The 13,792-nt window shown below is 21.9% G+C and overlaps 5 protein-coding genes across 5 annotated transcripts; 2 read left to right on the forward strand and 3 right to left on the reverse strand.

The window, feature by feature from the left end:
* Positions 1 to 41: 41 nt before the first annotated feature.
* Positions 42 to 1,732, reverse strand: PVVCY_0902000 (conserved Plasmodium protein, unknown function; the record flags this gene model as incomplete). Its single annotated transcript, XM_008626540.1, has 3 exons — positions 42 to 1,194; positions 1,304 to 1,457; positions 1,603 to 1,732. The coding sequence occupies 3 exons, from the start codon at positions 1,730 to 1,732 to the stop codon at positions 42 to 44; spliced, it is 1,437 nt and encodes a 478-aa protein (XP_008624762.1).
* Positions 1,733 to 2,237: 505 nt separating this feature from the next.
* PVVCY_0902010 (GPI transamidase component GPI16, putative) lies at positions 2,238 to 4,087 on the reverse strand (the record flags this gene model as incomplete). The annotated part of the gene is made up of 3 exons (XM_008626541.1): positions 2,238 to 2,338; positions 2,460 to 2,638; positions 2,829 to 4,087. 3 exons carry the CDS (start codon positions 4,085 to 4,087, stop codon positions 2,238 to 2,240), a joined length of 1,539 nt encoding a protein of 512 aa, XP_008624763.1.
* Positions 4,088 to 4,547: 460 nt separating this feature from the next.
* On the reverse strand, positions 4,548 to 7,147 carry PVVCY_0902020 (cupin-like protein, putative; the record flags this gene model as incomplete). Its single annotated transcript, XM_008626542.2, has 13 exons — positions 4,548 to 4,703; positions 4,793 to 4,926; positions 5,058 to 5,111; positions 5,201 to 5,275; positions 5,380 to 5,507; positions 5,592 to 5,646; positions 5,746 to 5,832; positions 5,928 to 5,990; positions 6,097 to 6,153; positions 6,249 to 6,358; positions 6,453 to 6,737; positions 6,873 to 6,986; positions 7,122 to 7,147. The coding sequence occupies 13 exons, from the start codon at positions 7,145 to 7,147 to the stop codon at positions 4,548 to 4,550; spliced, it is 1,344 nt and encodes a 447-aa protein (XP_008624764.2).
* An 817-nt stretch (positions 7,148 to 7,964) lies between these two features.
* Positions 7,965 to 9,029, forward strand: PVVCY_0902030 (conserved Plasmodium protein, unknown function; the record flags this gene model as incomplete). The annotated part of the gene is made up of 1 exon (XM_008626543.1): positions 7,965 to 9,029. The coding sequence occupies one exon, from the start codon at positions 7,965 to 7,967 to the stop codon at positions 9,027 to 9,029; it is 1,065 nt and encodes a 354-aa protein (XP_008624765.1).
* A 1,341-nt stretch (positions 9,030 to 10,370) lies between these two features.
* On the forward strand, positions 10,371 to 13,550 carry PVVCY_0902040 (conserved Plasmodium protein, unknown function; the record flags this gene model as incomplete). The annotated part of the gene is made up of 7 exons (XM_008626544.1): positions 10,371 to 12,192; positions 12,322 to 12,364; positions 12,497 to 12,644; positions 12,844 to 12,938; positions 13,061 to 13,115; positions 13,212 to 13,313; positions 13,479 to 13,550. The coding sequence occupies 7 exons, from the start codon at positions 10,371 to 10,373 to the stop codon at positions 13,548 to 13,550; spliced, it is 2,337 nt and encodes a 778-aa protein (XP_008624766.1).
* Positions 13,551 to 13,792: the final 242 nt, after the last annotated feature.

A 13,792-nucleotide genomic window follows, 5' to 3' on the forward strand; every position in this document is an offset into this window, starting at 1 on the left:
TCTCTAAATGTGTATGTGAAGGATTTACGTTGTTACTTTTATTAAATTGGGCCATATGAATTAATGTCTTCTTTTATTTGGATAAATGCATCAAGAACTCCTAAAATTCTATCGTTTTTTTTTCCATTGGTAGTAAAAATATTTTGTAATTTCTTTATTTGTGTTAGTTCTAAGTCAATTGCCTTTTTTTGTATTGCTACCCCAAATTGTTTCCATAAATCATCGTCATTAATTTTCATGTCATGTAAGCTTATTATAACATCATATAAATGCTGAGTATGCATATTTATACATTTTTTTTTTAAATGAACAAACAAATGGTATAAAATTCTCCTATCTTTTATTTTTAATTTATGTATACTAGTAACAATTTCATGCATCATAGAACTATTTACAGTGTGGTCAAGTCTTAAAAATCGTGACAGTTCTAATGCACAATCTATTATTTTTTTATTTTTTATTTCATATTCTCTTAAGCATACCCAAATACTTATTATTCCTTGAGCTGTCACTGTCATTTTGTTATTTTTTATATTTTTTATAATAAAATTAAACAAGAATAAAAAGAAAAAAGAATCTGACTTATTTAAAATTGCATACGATTTCATAATCATGCAAATGTCTTGAGCTAAATTTTTTCTGCAGCCATATATATCTATTTTATTATCATTTGTATTTTCATCGGTATTTTCTAAAATTTGATTTTGTGAATTAAATTCTTTACTTTCGTTAAGTTCTTCATTAATATTATAAGTACTATTTTCTGTATTTTGTAACTCATTGAGAATATTTTTGGTGTCACATTCATTAGCCTTTTCCTTTATATTCATTGTTATATCATATATATTATTGTTTTTTATTTCACAATTTTTTTCAGAATTATCTAATTCTTCATCTAAAGAATTTACTAATTGATATATTCTATTTTTTAAGCATATCATTTCTAAAGGTGGCAATCTGTTTATCTTAGAGTAAGCCCACGCTATTAATGATAACTCATGGAGTGTCATTGTTTTGATACACCCTCGCAATATTTTATTTATTTCTATAAAAAGTTCCGATAAATAAAAATTGTTTTTTGCATAACTCCAAGCAATTAAGCTAATTGATTTGTTATCATAATTTAAAATGTTGTTTTTTAATACATTTTCATAAATAAATAAAAGTGATTTTGTATGTCCCAAAATGGAATACCTATATATAAGAGGGAAAATGAAATAAAAAAGACAATTATTATATATGAACTAAAGTTTGTAAACACGGTATATATATATTATTTTCAATACTGTTTTTGAGAACTCACCTATGAATTAATGTGCTTATGTTTGATCGAAATATGTTTATGTTGCTGAATATGAAATCATTATAAGCATTAAAAGAAGGAGAAAGTAAATCCACCTTTTTCATATGGTGAACATATGTTAATGATGCTATAATGTCCCTTTTACTGAAATTTTCTGAATTATTTAAAAAAGGAAAATAAAATATAAAAACATTTGTATCATAAAATAGATGAATGATATACTAAAATATTCTTCTTATTGTTATGATTAATTTATATAGAACAATGAATTATATAAATTTGCGCATATTTATTAATACCTTTATTGTCATTACAAAATCTCATAAAGTCATCAAAATATACATATTTGGTCATCAAACTTGCATAATATGTATCATGCTTCCAATTTAAAATTTTAGAATATCGTTTTATAATTAATGGGAACATCATTGTCCTAACAATATGTTATAGATGTTATTTTCCCATTTTTATACGAAAACAAAATGTGTTAACGTGTGCATATTCCAAGTAAATATATTATTGTCTCAAAATCGATAATTACTTAAAAATTCATGTTGAAATATTTTTAAAACACTAGGAGAGTGTGTATATATATATTTTAATAAAGTGATTAAGGGTGAAGTTATATTTTTTTTCAATTTTACCATATAAAAAAACTTTATTCATGTAAAAATACAAAAAAAATACAATTCCTTTAATATTAATTTAAAAAAAAGGAATAAATTGTAAAACATTTAAGAATAAAAATAAAATATTGCATAATACAATTATATAATTATACATATAAAAGTATAATTAGAGTTACATCAAAAAATAACGTAAAAATAAATGAAAACATATATTAAGATCAAAATATAATGATTATGCAATATTTTTTTAATTTACTTATTATTTTTAATTATTAAAATGCCGAGCATATTATAAAAAAAAAAAATCAAATATATCTTGTTTCTTCTTTTGCAGTAAGCTTAAATATGAATCCAAAAAATAACATAATAACACATGTTGCGATTGCCATAACATTAAAGGGCATACCTAAATGTGAATAAATATAAATAAATTATATGAAAGTGTTTAAAAATAACAAGCATGCCTATATTTATAGGACTATGATGTCGTATTATGTGTATTTTTTTATTTCCTTAATTAAACGTACTTGTATCTGGTAAAACTATATCTATAAGAATTGATGGAGTATATTTATACATGAAATCATTATTTTCAGGCAAACTATGGTTTCTCTTTTGCATAAATATTCCACTACCTAATATAATACCTCTATCTATATCAAACTCGAATTCGAACGATCTAATACGGATTTTAACTACTTCAAATCTGTATAAATAATTGTATATAGCAAAAAAATATATGTGTATTTTATTTATAAAAAATTATATATGTTTTAAGTACATAATCTAAGAATACATTTTTATCGTTAAGGAGACAAAACAATTCATTACATGTTCATATAAGTTCGGTAATAAAAATATATTAAAGAATATAAAAACGGAGAGGAAATAATTACCTTATTGTTATTTTACACAATGGTGGTAAATTGTGTTCAAAATGAATATAATAAAAGCTTCCACTTTTTGGTATATTTTCAATATTATCAAAGTTGCTAAATTTAATGTTGAATTTTTTAAGTGCGGTTTCACCAAAATAAATAAAATTACATTTTTCATTTGACTTGTCATAATCATTAGGGGCATTCCCTTGAATCATTATTGTGTGTAACAAAGGTGTCAAATGATAAGGTAATTTATCAACGAATAGAAAATCACTATTTTGATTTACATTTAAATTTTGAAATATATATAATAATGAGCTTTGTTTTTTTTTTATGTCAGCAGTTATCATACTATTAGCTTCTTCTCTAATTATATTAACATTTATATATTCTTCTAATATGTTTTGTTGTGGATTTTGCATAATATTATATAAATTTATATTGTCATAAAACATATCTGTTGTACCATGCTTTTTGAAAATTGTTGAAATAAAACTTTCATCCTTTTTTTGGACAATAAGTGTATTCCTATTTATCAAAGGGCAATTATTTAAACTATATTTCGAATCTATTAAATCTATAATTCTAACATCTTTTTTTTGATCATGGTGTGTAATATAATCAATGTATAATAATAAAAAATTTTCATCATTATCATTTAACTCAAATCCTATATTGGTAGAAAGCTTAGATATTAAATATGCAGAACTTACTGCATTGAATAATCCTCCAAAATCTTTACATGGGTATAACTTTTTAATAAATGAAAAATATTCAGTACATATACTTTCATCAGGTAGAAATGCAAAAATTTTATTATGAACTTTTATCAGATCCTTTATTTTCAAAAGATTAGTCGATACACCAGTAATAGACCATATTTCGTTTAATAATTGGTGTAAAATAAATATTTCATGCTTTGAAAATTCGCTATTTTCCGTTTCCTTATTATTTTTATCATTGTCTCCCTTTTTTAGTTCAACTTCAAGAGTAAAACCATATGGATATTTGTCCAAATATTTGTTGTTGTAATAATTTCTGTAAACCCCTCTTTTTATATTTATTTTAAGAGATTTCACATAGCTCAATACTTTTAATAAATTTATTGGAAGAAAATTATCTTTATAATCTTTTCCATTAACATCCAATTTTAGTTTAACATGCACTAAATTATTATCGAGAGATAATACATTGGCACTTTCATCTATGACATACGATTTTGCTAAATATACCACACATATTATTGCTAAAAAAAAATATTTTACACCTTTCATTTGAATTTTAAAATGTCCCCAAAAAATTCCCCCTTTTACTATCTAATTATAGTTATTATTGCATATCTATTTTGTTATTTATATTATGTTACATTAGCCTAATTGTGGCTTTACATATATTTATATTATTATCGATGTTTCACTTAAAAATAGTGTGGCTTCTTTACTTTGAATTATATGTTTCATCAGTTAAAAGTTATAATAAATACAAAAAAAATAAAATAAATAAAAATATAATAGCAAAATATAAGTTTTTTTAAGGCTATATAATTATTTCTTAATATATAACACACCTTTACATTATTACAAATGATTTATAATAAAAGTATTAAAAAAATGAAAGGTGAAACAAAAATTAAAAATATCGTTGATCCATATGAGAAACAAATTTTTACATTTATTTTTAATATAATTTTTTACAATATGAAAAAAACATATAAAAATTATGCATATTTCTGCTTTAAAAAAGAAAATTAAGGGCCCTTGGCCTTCTTCGATGTGTAAATCTGTTTATATTTACCCTTTTTGGCCGTTTCTTTTTTTTTATAATCATATTACTGTAATACGATAAAATATTTATGATATCCTGTTTTTTTTCTATTTTAATGATCCCAATCTGATATTGAAAAAAAAATTATCATTTCTATATCGCAATAAAATAATAAAAGCAGATTAAAACATAATTTATACTTTTAATATTTATACCTTTTTATATAAAATTTTATTTCGTTCAGTTAAATGCCTATCTACATAAGGATGGAGAAACCTGTTTTGCATTTCTAGCGAATTCGTCATTTTTATGTAAGGTGGGTAATACCAATAATTAAATGCTAAATGGTCTAAATAAATATGAACAAAATTTATTAGTGTATATTTCACTAGAAATTAAAGGTGTATACATTTATAGAATATATATAAAACATGTGTATTAATATATAATATTTTTATGTAGGCTTGAAAATTGTGTTACATTTCTCATTTGAAAAGGATTTAACTTCGTGAAACCATCCACATGGCAAATACACTGTTAAAAAAATTAAAAAATATGATTCATTATGTATTATTATATGAAATGTCATATTATGAATAATATATATTCATATTTTATCTTACGTATGTCTCCTTTATTTATGCATATCTCAATATATTTGTTTTCTATTTCGGTGGTATCATCAAAGATACAATCATCTAAAAATTTAAGAAAGCAAAAGCATTAAAAAAATGTGTATTATTGTTTTTTGGTTTAATATAAAATAAAATATGAATAAATAAAAAAATAAATATATAATAACCAGATGTTCTGTCTGATGTATTAATAAGACAAAAATGATTTGGTATATCGTTTCTCGCGCTTTCTTTATGCCGGAATTTTGATTTACGAATTCTGTAGCTTAAAATATTATCTTCTAATGCATTTAATCTATATAAATAAAAAATCATCATGCATATAATGTTGTTAATACATTTTCTTAGTTTTATATGTGTATATATTTATCTGAATTACTTCTGCTCCGCTTTATCTATAGAATTTTCAATTATTTCATCGTCCAGAAGCTTGTCTAAAGGTGTTATACAAAAAAAAATATATATCCCTAACTTATAGAAATATAAATGGTATATACTGGTGAAGAGTTATATAAAATATTATTATTTATTACCCTTTCTATTTAAATACATTTCCATTAAATTAATATCGTAATATATATTATCCACTTTTTTTTTGTATACATCTAAATAATTTGATCCTGAAATAATATGTGAAATAGGTATATCTTCATATTATATATTCTTTCATGCTTATTTTATATTTAGTTTGAATTTATATATTTGTTGTGTTTACCATCACTTCTAATAAATGGCGAGTATGCAATTAAACCATTATTATGAATACGGGATATGTTTCCTATAGACAAAAAAATTCAATATAATAATTTATATTGTAGAGCTTCCTACAAATTAATATGGAATATATATTTTTATTGTACATAAAAATGAAAAAATAATAATACCATTTGTTTTTAATAAATGAGCAAAATGTGGGCTATATATCCTAAAGATTTTTTTCCCTAAAATAATTATACATAGAAAATTTACAAAATAAAATAAATTATTATAGCTATTTAATGAATAAAAATTTGTACATATTGAAAAAATGTATAACCTTCTAGTAAAACATATATATTATCATGATAATCATGATGCAAAAATGTTTTTAAATTTTTATCATCATTATTTCCTAGCCAAATATTATACTGATATATTTCCAAGTTACTAAAAAATTAATATAAAAAAAAAGGAAAAAGACAAAGATGACCGAAATATAAAGAAAAATATGGGAAATTTGGATGAATTAAAATTTAATTACCCCATAATGTCTAATTCCTTTGGGAGATAATTTATCATTTGTTGAGTAATCGAGTTACATAAATCAGATGGGTGATATGCATTTTCTTTTATATATTGGGTATTTAAATAATAATTAGTATTTCCTTCTTCCAATAATGATAAGAAATCATGAAATTTCATTTCGACTTTTTCCCCTGTTCCAAAAGAGTTTGATATTTTTTGTTCTAATTGAACATTTACATTTTCCATATTATTCTTCATGAAGTTAATATCTATGTTCAATTTATTTTTAATTACATGCTCACTAAAAAATTATTAAAGAAAAAACATACTTAAATCAAAGAATAATTTATTTAAAACAGATATTTTAACAACCCAATCAACATATATTAACAGAAACAATAATAATATAAATAAACAACAAATGAAATATACACACCTTTTTAATATGCATGGTTTTCTTTTTAATATATAATTCAAATAAAATTCCTCTGCTGTTATATTATGATCAATTTTATCAATCTGATTTATTTTACTTTTATGGAAACAAAATCTGTATATTATAAAAACAACATCAAAGATTTTATTTTATGTTAAGTGATAAGGCAAACAAATTATATACATACAATATATAGATATGCACATCCCAAATATTTCAAAATTCTGGTGTTGTAACATAAGTTCATACCCGATGTATTGGTCTTTTGTTGCCATTTTGTAGAATTATTTAAAATTAAAATTTTATATTTTTAAAAAGGCATCACAAAATATTTCATTATTTTTTTATAGTAAATAACAATTGTTTAATGCATTATATGAACATACAAATAATTTTGCAAATTTAGTATATACTATAAATTTGTATTTTTTTGTATAATAAACTTGACAATCAAAGTTAACATTCTTTTATATATAAAAATGGTTGTTATATAACAACAAAATTATAAAAATATGTAACAAAAATATTGTGGAAAATCATATAATTACTAAATCTCGTATATATTTTTGTTTTATTTTGTTTATTATGTAATTTGTCAGGGTAAATAAAAGTTATTTTATTTAGGTTACAATAAAAAAAAAAATACAAGCTATTTCAATGGCTATAGTTTAATAATATATGAAGGGTAATAAATGCATTCCGAACAAACAATTTTTATAGGGTAAAGCACTATTTCAGGAAAAGTATTTTTTACTTATAATAAAAAATAATTTTTATTCACCATTTATACTTCATTTTGATGATAAACAAAATATACATAAATAAAACATACAAATATATACATATGTGGAAATTATTTTATATAGAAAAATTAATTTTTTTTTTCGTTTTTATGAAAAATTTAGAACCTTATTATATATTGCTACTTTTTTTTGTTTTTTTAACAATGTTATAATTAAAAATATATATATTGTTCTATTTATTGTTTTTCGCATATATATCCGTCCACATATGGTATTAATACTATATACACGAAATAACCAATAAACATAAAAATTCATTTAATAAAAGGGGGAATATATACAAGAAATAATGTCTGGATCATTTGGATATGTTTATATAGGCATAATTTCGATATTATTATTAAAAATGTGTGTTTCATTTTATAAAAATCAAAATGACAGAAGCAATATAACATCAAAAAAATATGATGGCTCTACCAATTTAGTATCCAAATCCACAATTCATATAATATCCGATATCACAAATAATTTTGGTAAATATTATGTTGCGAATTTTGCCACTCAAAAATATATCGTTGGGATAATCCCAATATATAAATCTTATAATAAAGAATATGAAGATGTTTCAAATTTTAACGCATTTATGGCACGTTTTTTTAATTTTTTAAATTTACGAAATGGAAAAGTTATATTAGCAAGTGAAGATAACAGTGTATTAAATTTCATTCAAAATACAATAGAAATAAACGATGAAAATGATGATATTTTATTAGCATCATGCATTATTAGTAATGGAAAAGTATCTGTTGTCGTGTGTGGTATTAATTATGAAAAGGGAATGGATAAACTTGACCTTTTTTTAAGGGATAAAGAACAAGAAAGCTATGTCGTTATAAACAACCTATTCATTAATGATAATGTTAACATGCAAAATGAAAATTTAAAACATATCGAATTGTTAGAAAAAATACCTTCATCTCAGGAATGCAATGATATATCTGATTTGTCATCCTTTTTAAATTATTTTAATGTTAATAAGGATTGTCTAAATGATTTTTATTCACTTATGCATATAAATATTAAAAATTATATATATTTTTACAAACTTCTTGGAAATAATGCGTATCCAGAAACTATTTTAAATATATATATGCACGATAGTCATACGAGTGCAAAAATATATAATTCAATAATATATATGTACCATGCCTTAATTTGTGAAGCTATAAAAAAGAATGAGAAAAATATTATGATGAAAAAATTTTATCCACTTTATTTCCAAAGCCATAATTATAATCAAATGACAAAATATGTGTATATGAAGTTAGAAAACAATATGTTGTTTTATTTTTATAAAAGCTATTTATATTTATATTATCAAATAACCACGTTTTTTTCACTGAATGGTCAATAATTTACTCACGATTTTATTTTTTTTGTCGAGAAATATGTAAAAGGATATATTACATATGTTGTTACAACTGTAACAAAACACAATAAACGAGCACAAGATTCATTTTCTTTATCTATGTTTTCGTTATTCGTTACTTAAGTTTGATCAGTTCATCAATACACATTTAATTGCATACGTTGTAGATATAAACAAATACTTTTATAGTATATTTGTATTCGCGCTGTTATATTTATTATTATTTTTATTAATGTATAACACCTGTTAAGTATACAATTTGAGTGTTTCCATATTTTGTTTTCATCTATATATATAATTACCTAAATTCACTTCTTTAACTTAATATTGTATACAATTGTCATTAGATTAAAAAAATATGTACATAGTATATAAATTTTTAATAACCAATTGTTTGACAAAATAAATAAAAACACTATACTGAAAATAGATAACTAATGGTTTATTATTATATTTTTTATGAATATAATTTTTCATTTATAAAGTATTATCGCTAGTAATATTAAAAAGGCTTAATATGCATAAATGGTTATATACTTCAAATATATTTTAGGAATAAATCAATACAATGAATATATCATTTATTTAATCCTTCATTATACATAAATGAATTATTTTATATAAATGTGGGAATTATTATTTTTGTAAGCTAGTTTTTCCAACAATTTTTAAAATTATATATTATGTACGTTATGAATATATTATATATTACCATTTCGATAGCGTATTTTTCAAAATACATTTATACAAGATAAATTCATATATAATTGTTTGAAACTCAATATAAAAATTATATACGTAATTATGTAAATATACTATTTACAACGAAATATTAAAACCGTAGTAAATAATATTTCGATGATTTTAGCATAACATTCCTTTTTCATGGTTTTGCTATTTAAATATTCACATAAAAATATATATTTTCCAGAAAAATGAAACAAAGGAGATAAAATACAGCTAATATATAATAATTATGTGTATACATATATATTTACATATACACAAAATACAATGATGAATACTAACAGAATGTGTATGTTTCCTTCTTTTTATAATTTACTATCTAACGACATTTCTTATAAAATAAAAGGAAATATATAGAGCAATAATAACTTATGTAAATGTAGTAATATATTCATACATACTAGACCCTAAAAATCATTATATATTTAACTATAGTATATATATAAATAAATTTATTACATATAATAGTATGATATGGTAAATAATGTATACAAATAAATAGGTTGATAAATAATTACATACCTGCATTTATTTACTTACACATTTATATACATGTTTTGATAAACTTTTTTGTAAAAAATGGAAAGCATCAGAAATTTAAAGAAGTCCTTTGAATCTAAGTATATCAAACCCAATCAAAAAGGGGAAGAAAAAGTACCGTCGAATGAAGGGACAAATGGTGATCATGCCATAAATTCAAAAAAAAATGGTATCGATGAATCGAATGAAAATGATAAAGTAAAAACGAATAATAAAAGGATACTTGATAATGAACATAATGAAGACGATGATGAAGGAAAATTATGTCATAAAAAACAAAAAACAGAAGAAAATAGTTATACAAATGGACTTGAATTAAACATATACAATGAATTCAATAATGTGATTTTAAAAGATAATAAAAATAACCTAAAGTTATATATTAAAAAAATAAGGAAACATTTTAATTCTTACTGGAAAGAATGTGAATATCAATTAAAAATGTTAAAAACATATTATATAGAGAATGAAAATTTGATCAAAGAAATCGTCGATGAAAATAATAATATGATTACAAGTATTACGAATAACGAAGATTTAAAGATAGATGATAAAACACATGATGAAATAAAAATGGAGAAAAAGAGAAAAATTTTAAATAATATAATGAATATAAAAATGACATATAGATTTATTGAAATGTATTTATTTTCTATGAGACAATTTTGTAATTTATTAAAAGAAAACAACAACTTCATTTCTCTAATATTAGATGAAGAAGCTGTCGAAAAATCTAACTATGAACAAATAATTGGAAATTTACTTAATTTCCAAACTACAAATTATGAGGATTTAAAAGAGTTTTTTTTACAAAAAAAATTGTTACATATTAATAATTTTTTAAAAGATCCAAAAAATAAAGACAAAACACTTTCAAAACAAAAACTTTCGTATCTTTATACTCTGAAATGCATAGAGGAAGAGATTAGTGAACGTGTTAAAGCAAAAGACGAATTAAAAGCCTTAATAACAACAAGTAAAGAATATACTAATGAATTTAACAAACAAAATAAAAGAAAAGTTGCATCTTCTAATAAATTATCATTATTTAAAGAAGATATTAAATGTTTATTAGACAAATATAACTTTTTAGATAAAGGTGGATCAGAATATTTGTTAACTATATACTCTAAACTTATTAATGCACAAAATGAATTAAATACCAATGATATACCAATTTCAAATAATAAAAACACACTTAATTTTATGTTTGACTTTAAAGAATCTAAAAATTACAATGAAATTTTTACATATGTGAAATATAATGTTATACAAAATCTTAGAACGATGCCAGATGATGCCAATGAAAATATATTGGCTAAGAAAGACCTTGTTCATATGAAATATATAACAATAAATTTTCATGCCAAAGATAATTTTGATGTTTCAATTTTACCCGATCCAACATATCTTAATTATTTTAATGTGAAAATAAATATATTCCACTTATATGATGCAGACTGTTTAGTAGCAAAAATCGATCCTATTGAATTTATAGGATTAATGAATGGACATAAATATTTATCAGATATATATAACGATCATGATCATTTAATTTTATTTTCTAACAATATAAACGATTTTCATAACTTTAAATATGGATTTCCTTTTTTTTGGGTGAACGCTCTGGGTGAAAGAAAAATGAATAATATAAATACTTCCAATGAAAAAACAAAAAATACAGGATCAGAGAAAAAAGGAGAATCCTCTAGTTCTTCCAATAAAAATACTAATAACCATGAGAAGTCAAAAAATGATAAAAATGATAAAAATAATAAAAGAAAATTGTCAGAAATATATAACTGGCATTTGGATAGAAGCTTGGACTTATCTCTTTTATTCTCGAAATTATTTACACGAAGTAAAATTAAAAACAAAATATATTTCAGAAATTATTTATTCCCATATCATCAGATGCACTACTATATATATACATCATATGAATATACTGTGTGTATACCATTTTATTTTATTTTTTTTTAATTTTCAGTTTTATTTAGGATGTGGGATATGTGGCAACTGAACCATTACAAGTAATATACAATTTAAATCTTGTATTAATATATTTCCTTAACTCATATTTATTTTTTATATATACAGATTTGAACTAACTTATTCCTTCATTCATCTATTTATTTGTTTTCTTATTTATTTTATCAATACAGATCTCACCCTAATACATTTCCCTCATTTTCTGTTGAAAGACATTTGGAAGCCTTAAAAAAAATTCAGTCAGTTTCGCTGCAACAAATATCAACTTTTGAAATCATAACTGAAGAATCATATTTGAAAAATGAAAAGGAAAATAAAAATGTAAAATTATTATTTTTAATTTGTTTTAATTATTACATAAATTCAATATTTTATTTATTTTCATGAAAATAGTATCTATTGCTTCATTTCATTATTATTATACGTATTTTATAGTTATGTGGATATATAAAGTCATATTATATTTTGTTAAATTATTGACATAACATTTATTCTACATTATATATTATGTTATTTGCAGATGTCTGGGAAAGATAATATATACGCCTACTGTTTTATTGAGTTATGCGATTCTTATACGATTAAGTCGTATATATGTGTTCCCTTTAATGGAAAGTAATATCAGATTTTATAAAATAAATATATAGCATATCATTTCTAAACGAATTAATACATTAAAAACTAATTCGATTCATAGACATATTAATCAGACACATTTATATTTTTATACCTTTTAGGGAACCGAATTTTAGTGTATTTTTAACAAAAAAAAATAATTCCAAAAGGCTGAATGTAATACTTTGAAACAAGATAAAAAAATATATTTCACCCAATGTATATCTTATATATATGTTCATGTATTATGTTATTTAAAATTTTTTAATACAGAAATTACAAGATTATTTGAACACGACTGTTGTAAATAAACATTCCAAAATTGAGGATACCCAAAGACAAATCATTTTTACATTGCAACTGGCAAAATTAAGGGTATGCTTTTGCTTTACTTGTGTTATTGTATGCATATATATACTTTTTAAAAGTGTGTATTCTCGTATATACGAAGTTAAAAAAATAAATAAGATTATAGCAAATGATAAAGACGTCTTAACAAAATAGCCCCCAAATAATAATTTTGCTCATTTTCTTTTTTAGGAGGGTGCCCATAAATATCATAAATCATTTAGCAAAAATTCAACATCGACATTCGATGAAGAAGTAAATTAAGTTATACCTGGAAAATACATTTCTAAAACATTGGTATAATATGATTAAAAGCACAAAGTGAATATATACTTAATGCTTGTATCTTTGTCTTTAATTACCTTTTCTTCTTTTTTCGTTATTTTCATATATTTGATTATTTTAATTTTTTTCATGTATTTGTCATTTGCATCAAAATTATGTATAATACATTTTTGTGAAATAATAAAATAATGTAAAAAAAATTAAGGAAATCGCAAAAAAAA

This window comes from Plasmodium vinckei (genome assembly GCF_900681995.1).
Source record: "Plasmodium vinckei vinckei genome assembly, chromosome: PVVCY_09".
NCBI lineage: Eukaryota > Apicomplexa > Aconoidasida > Haemosporida > Plasmodiidae > Plasmodium > Plasmodium vinckei.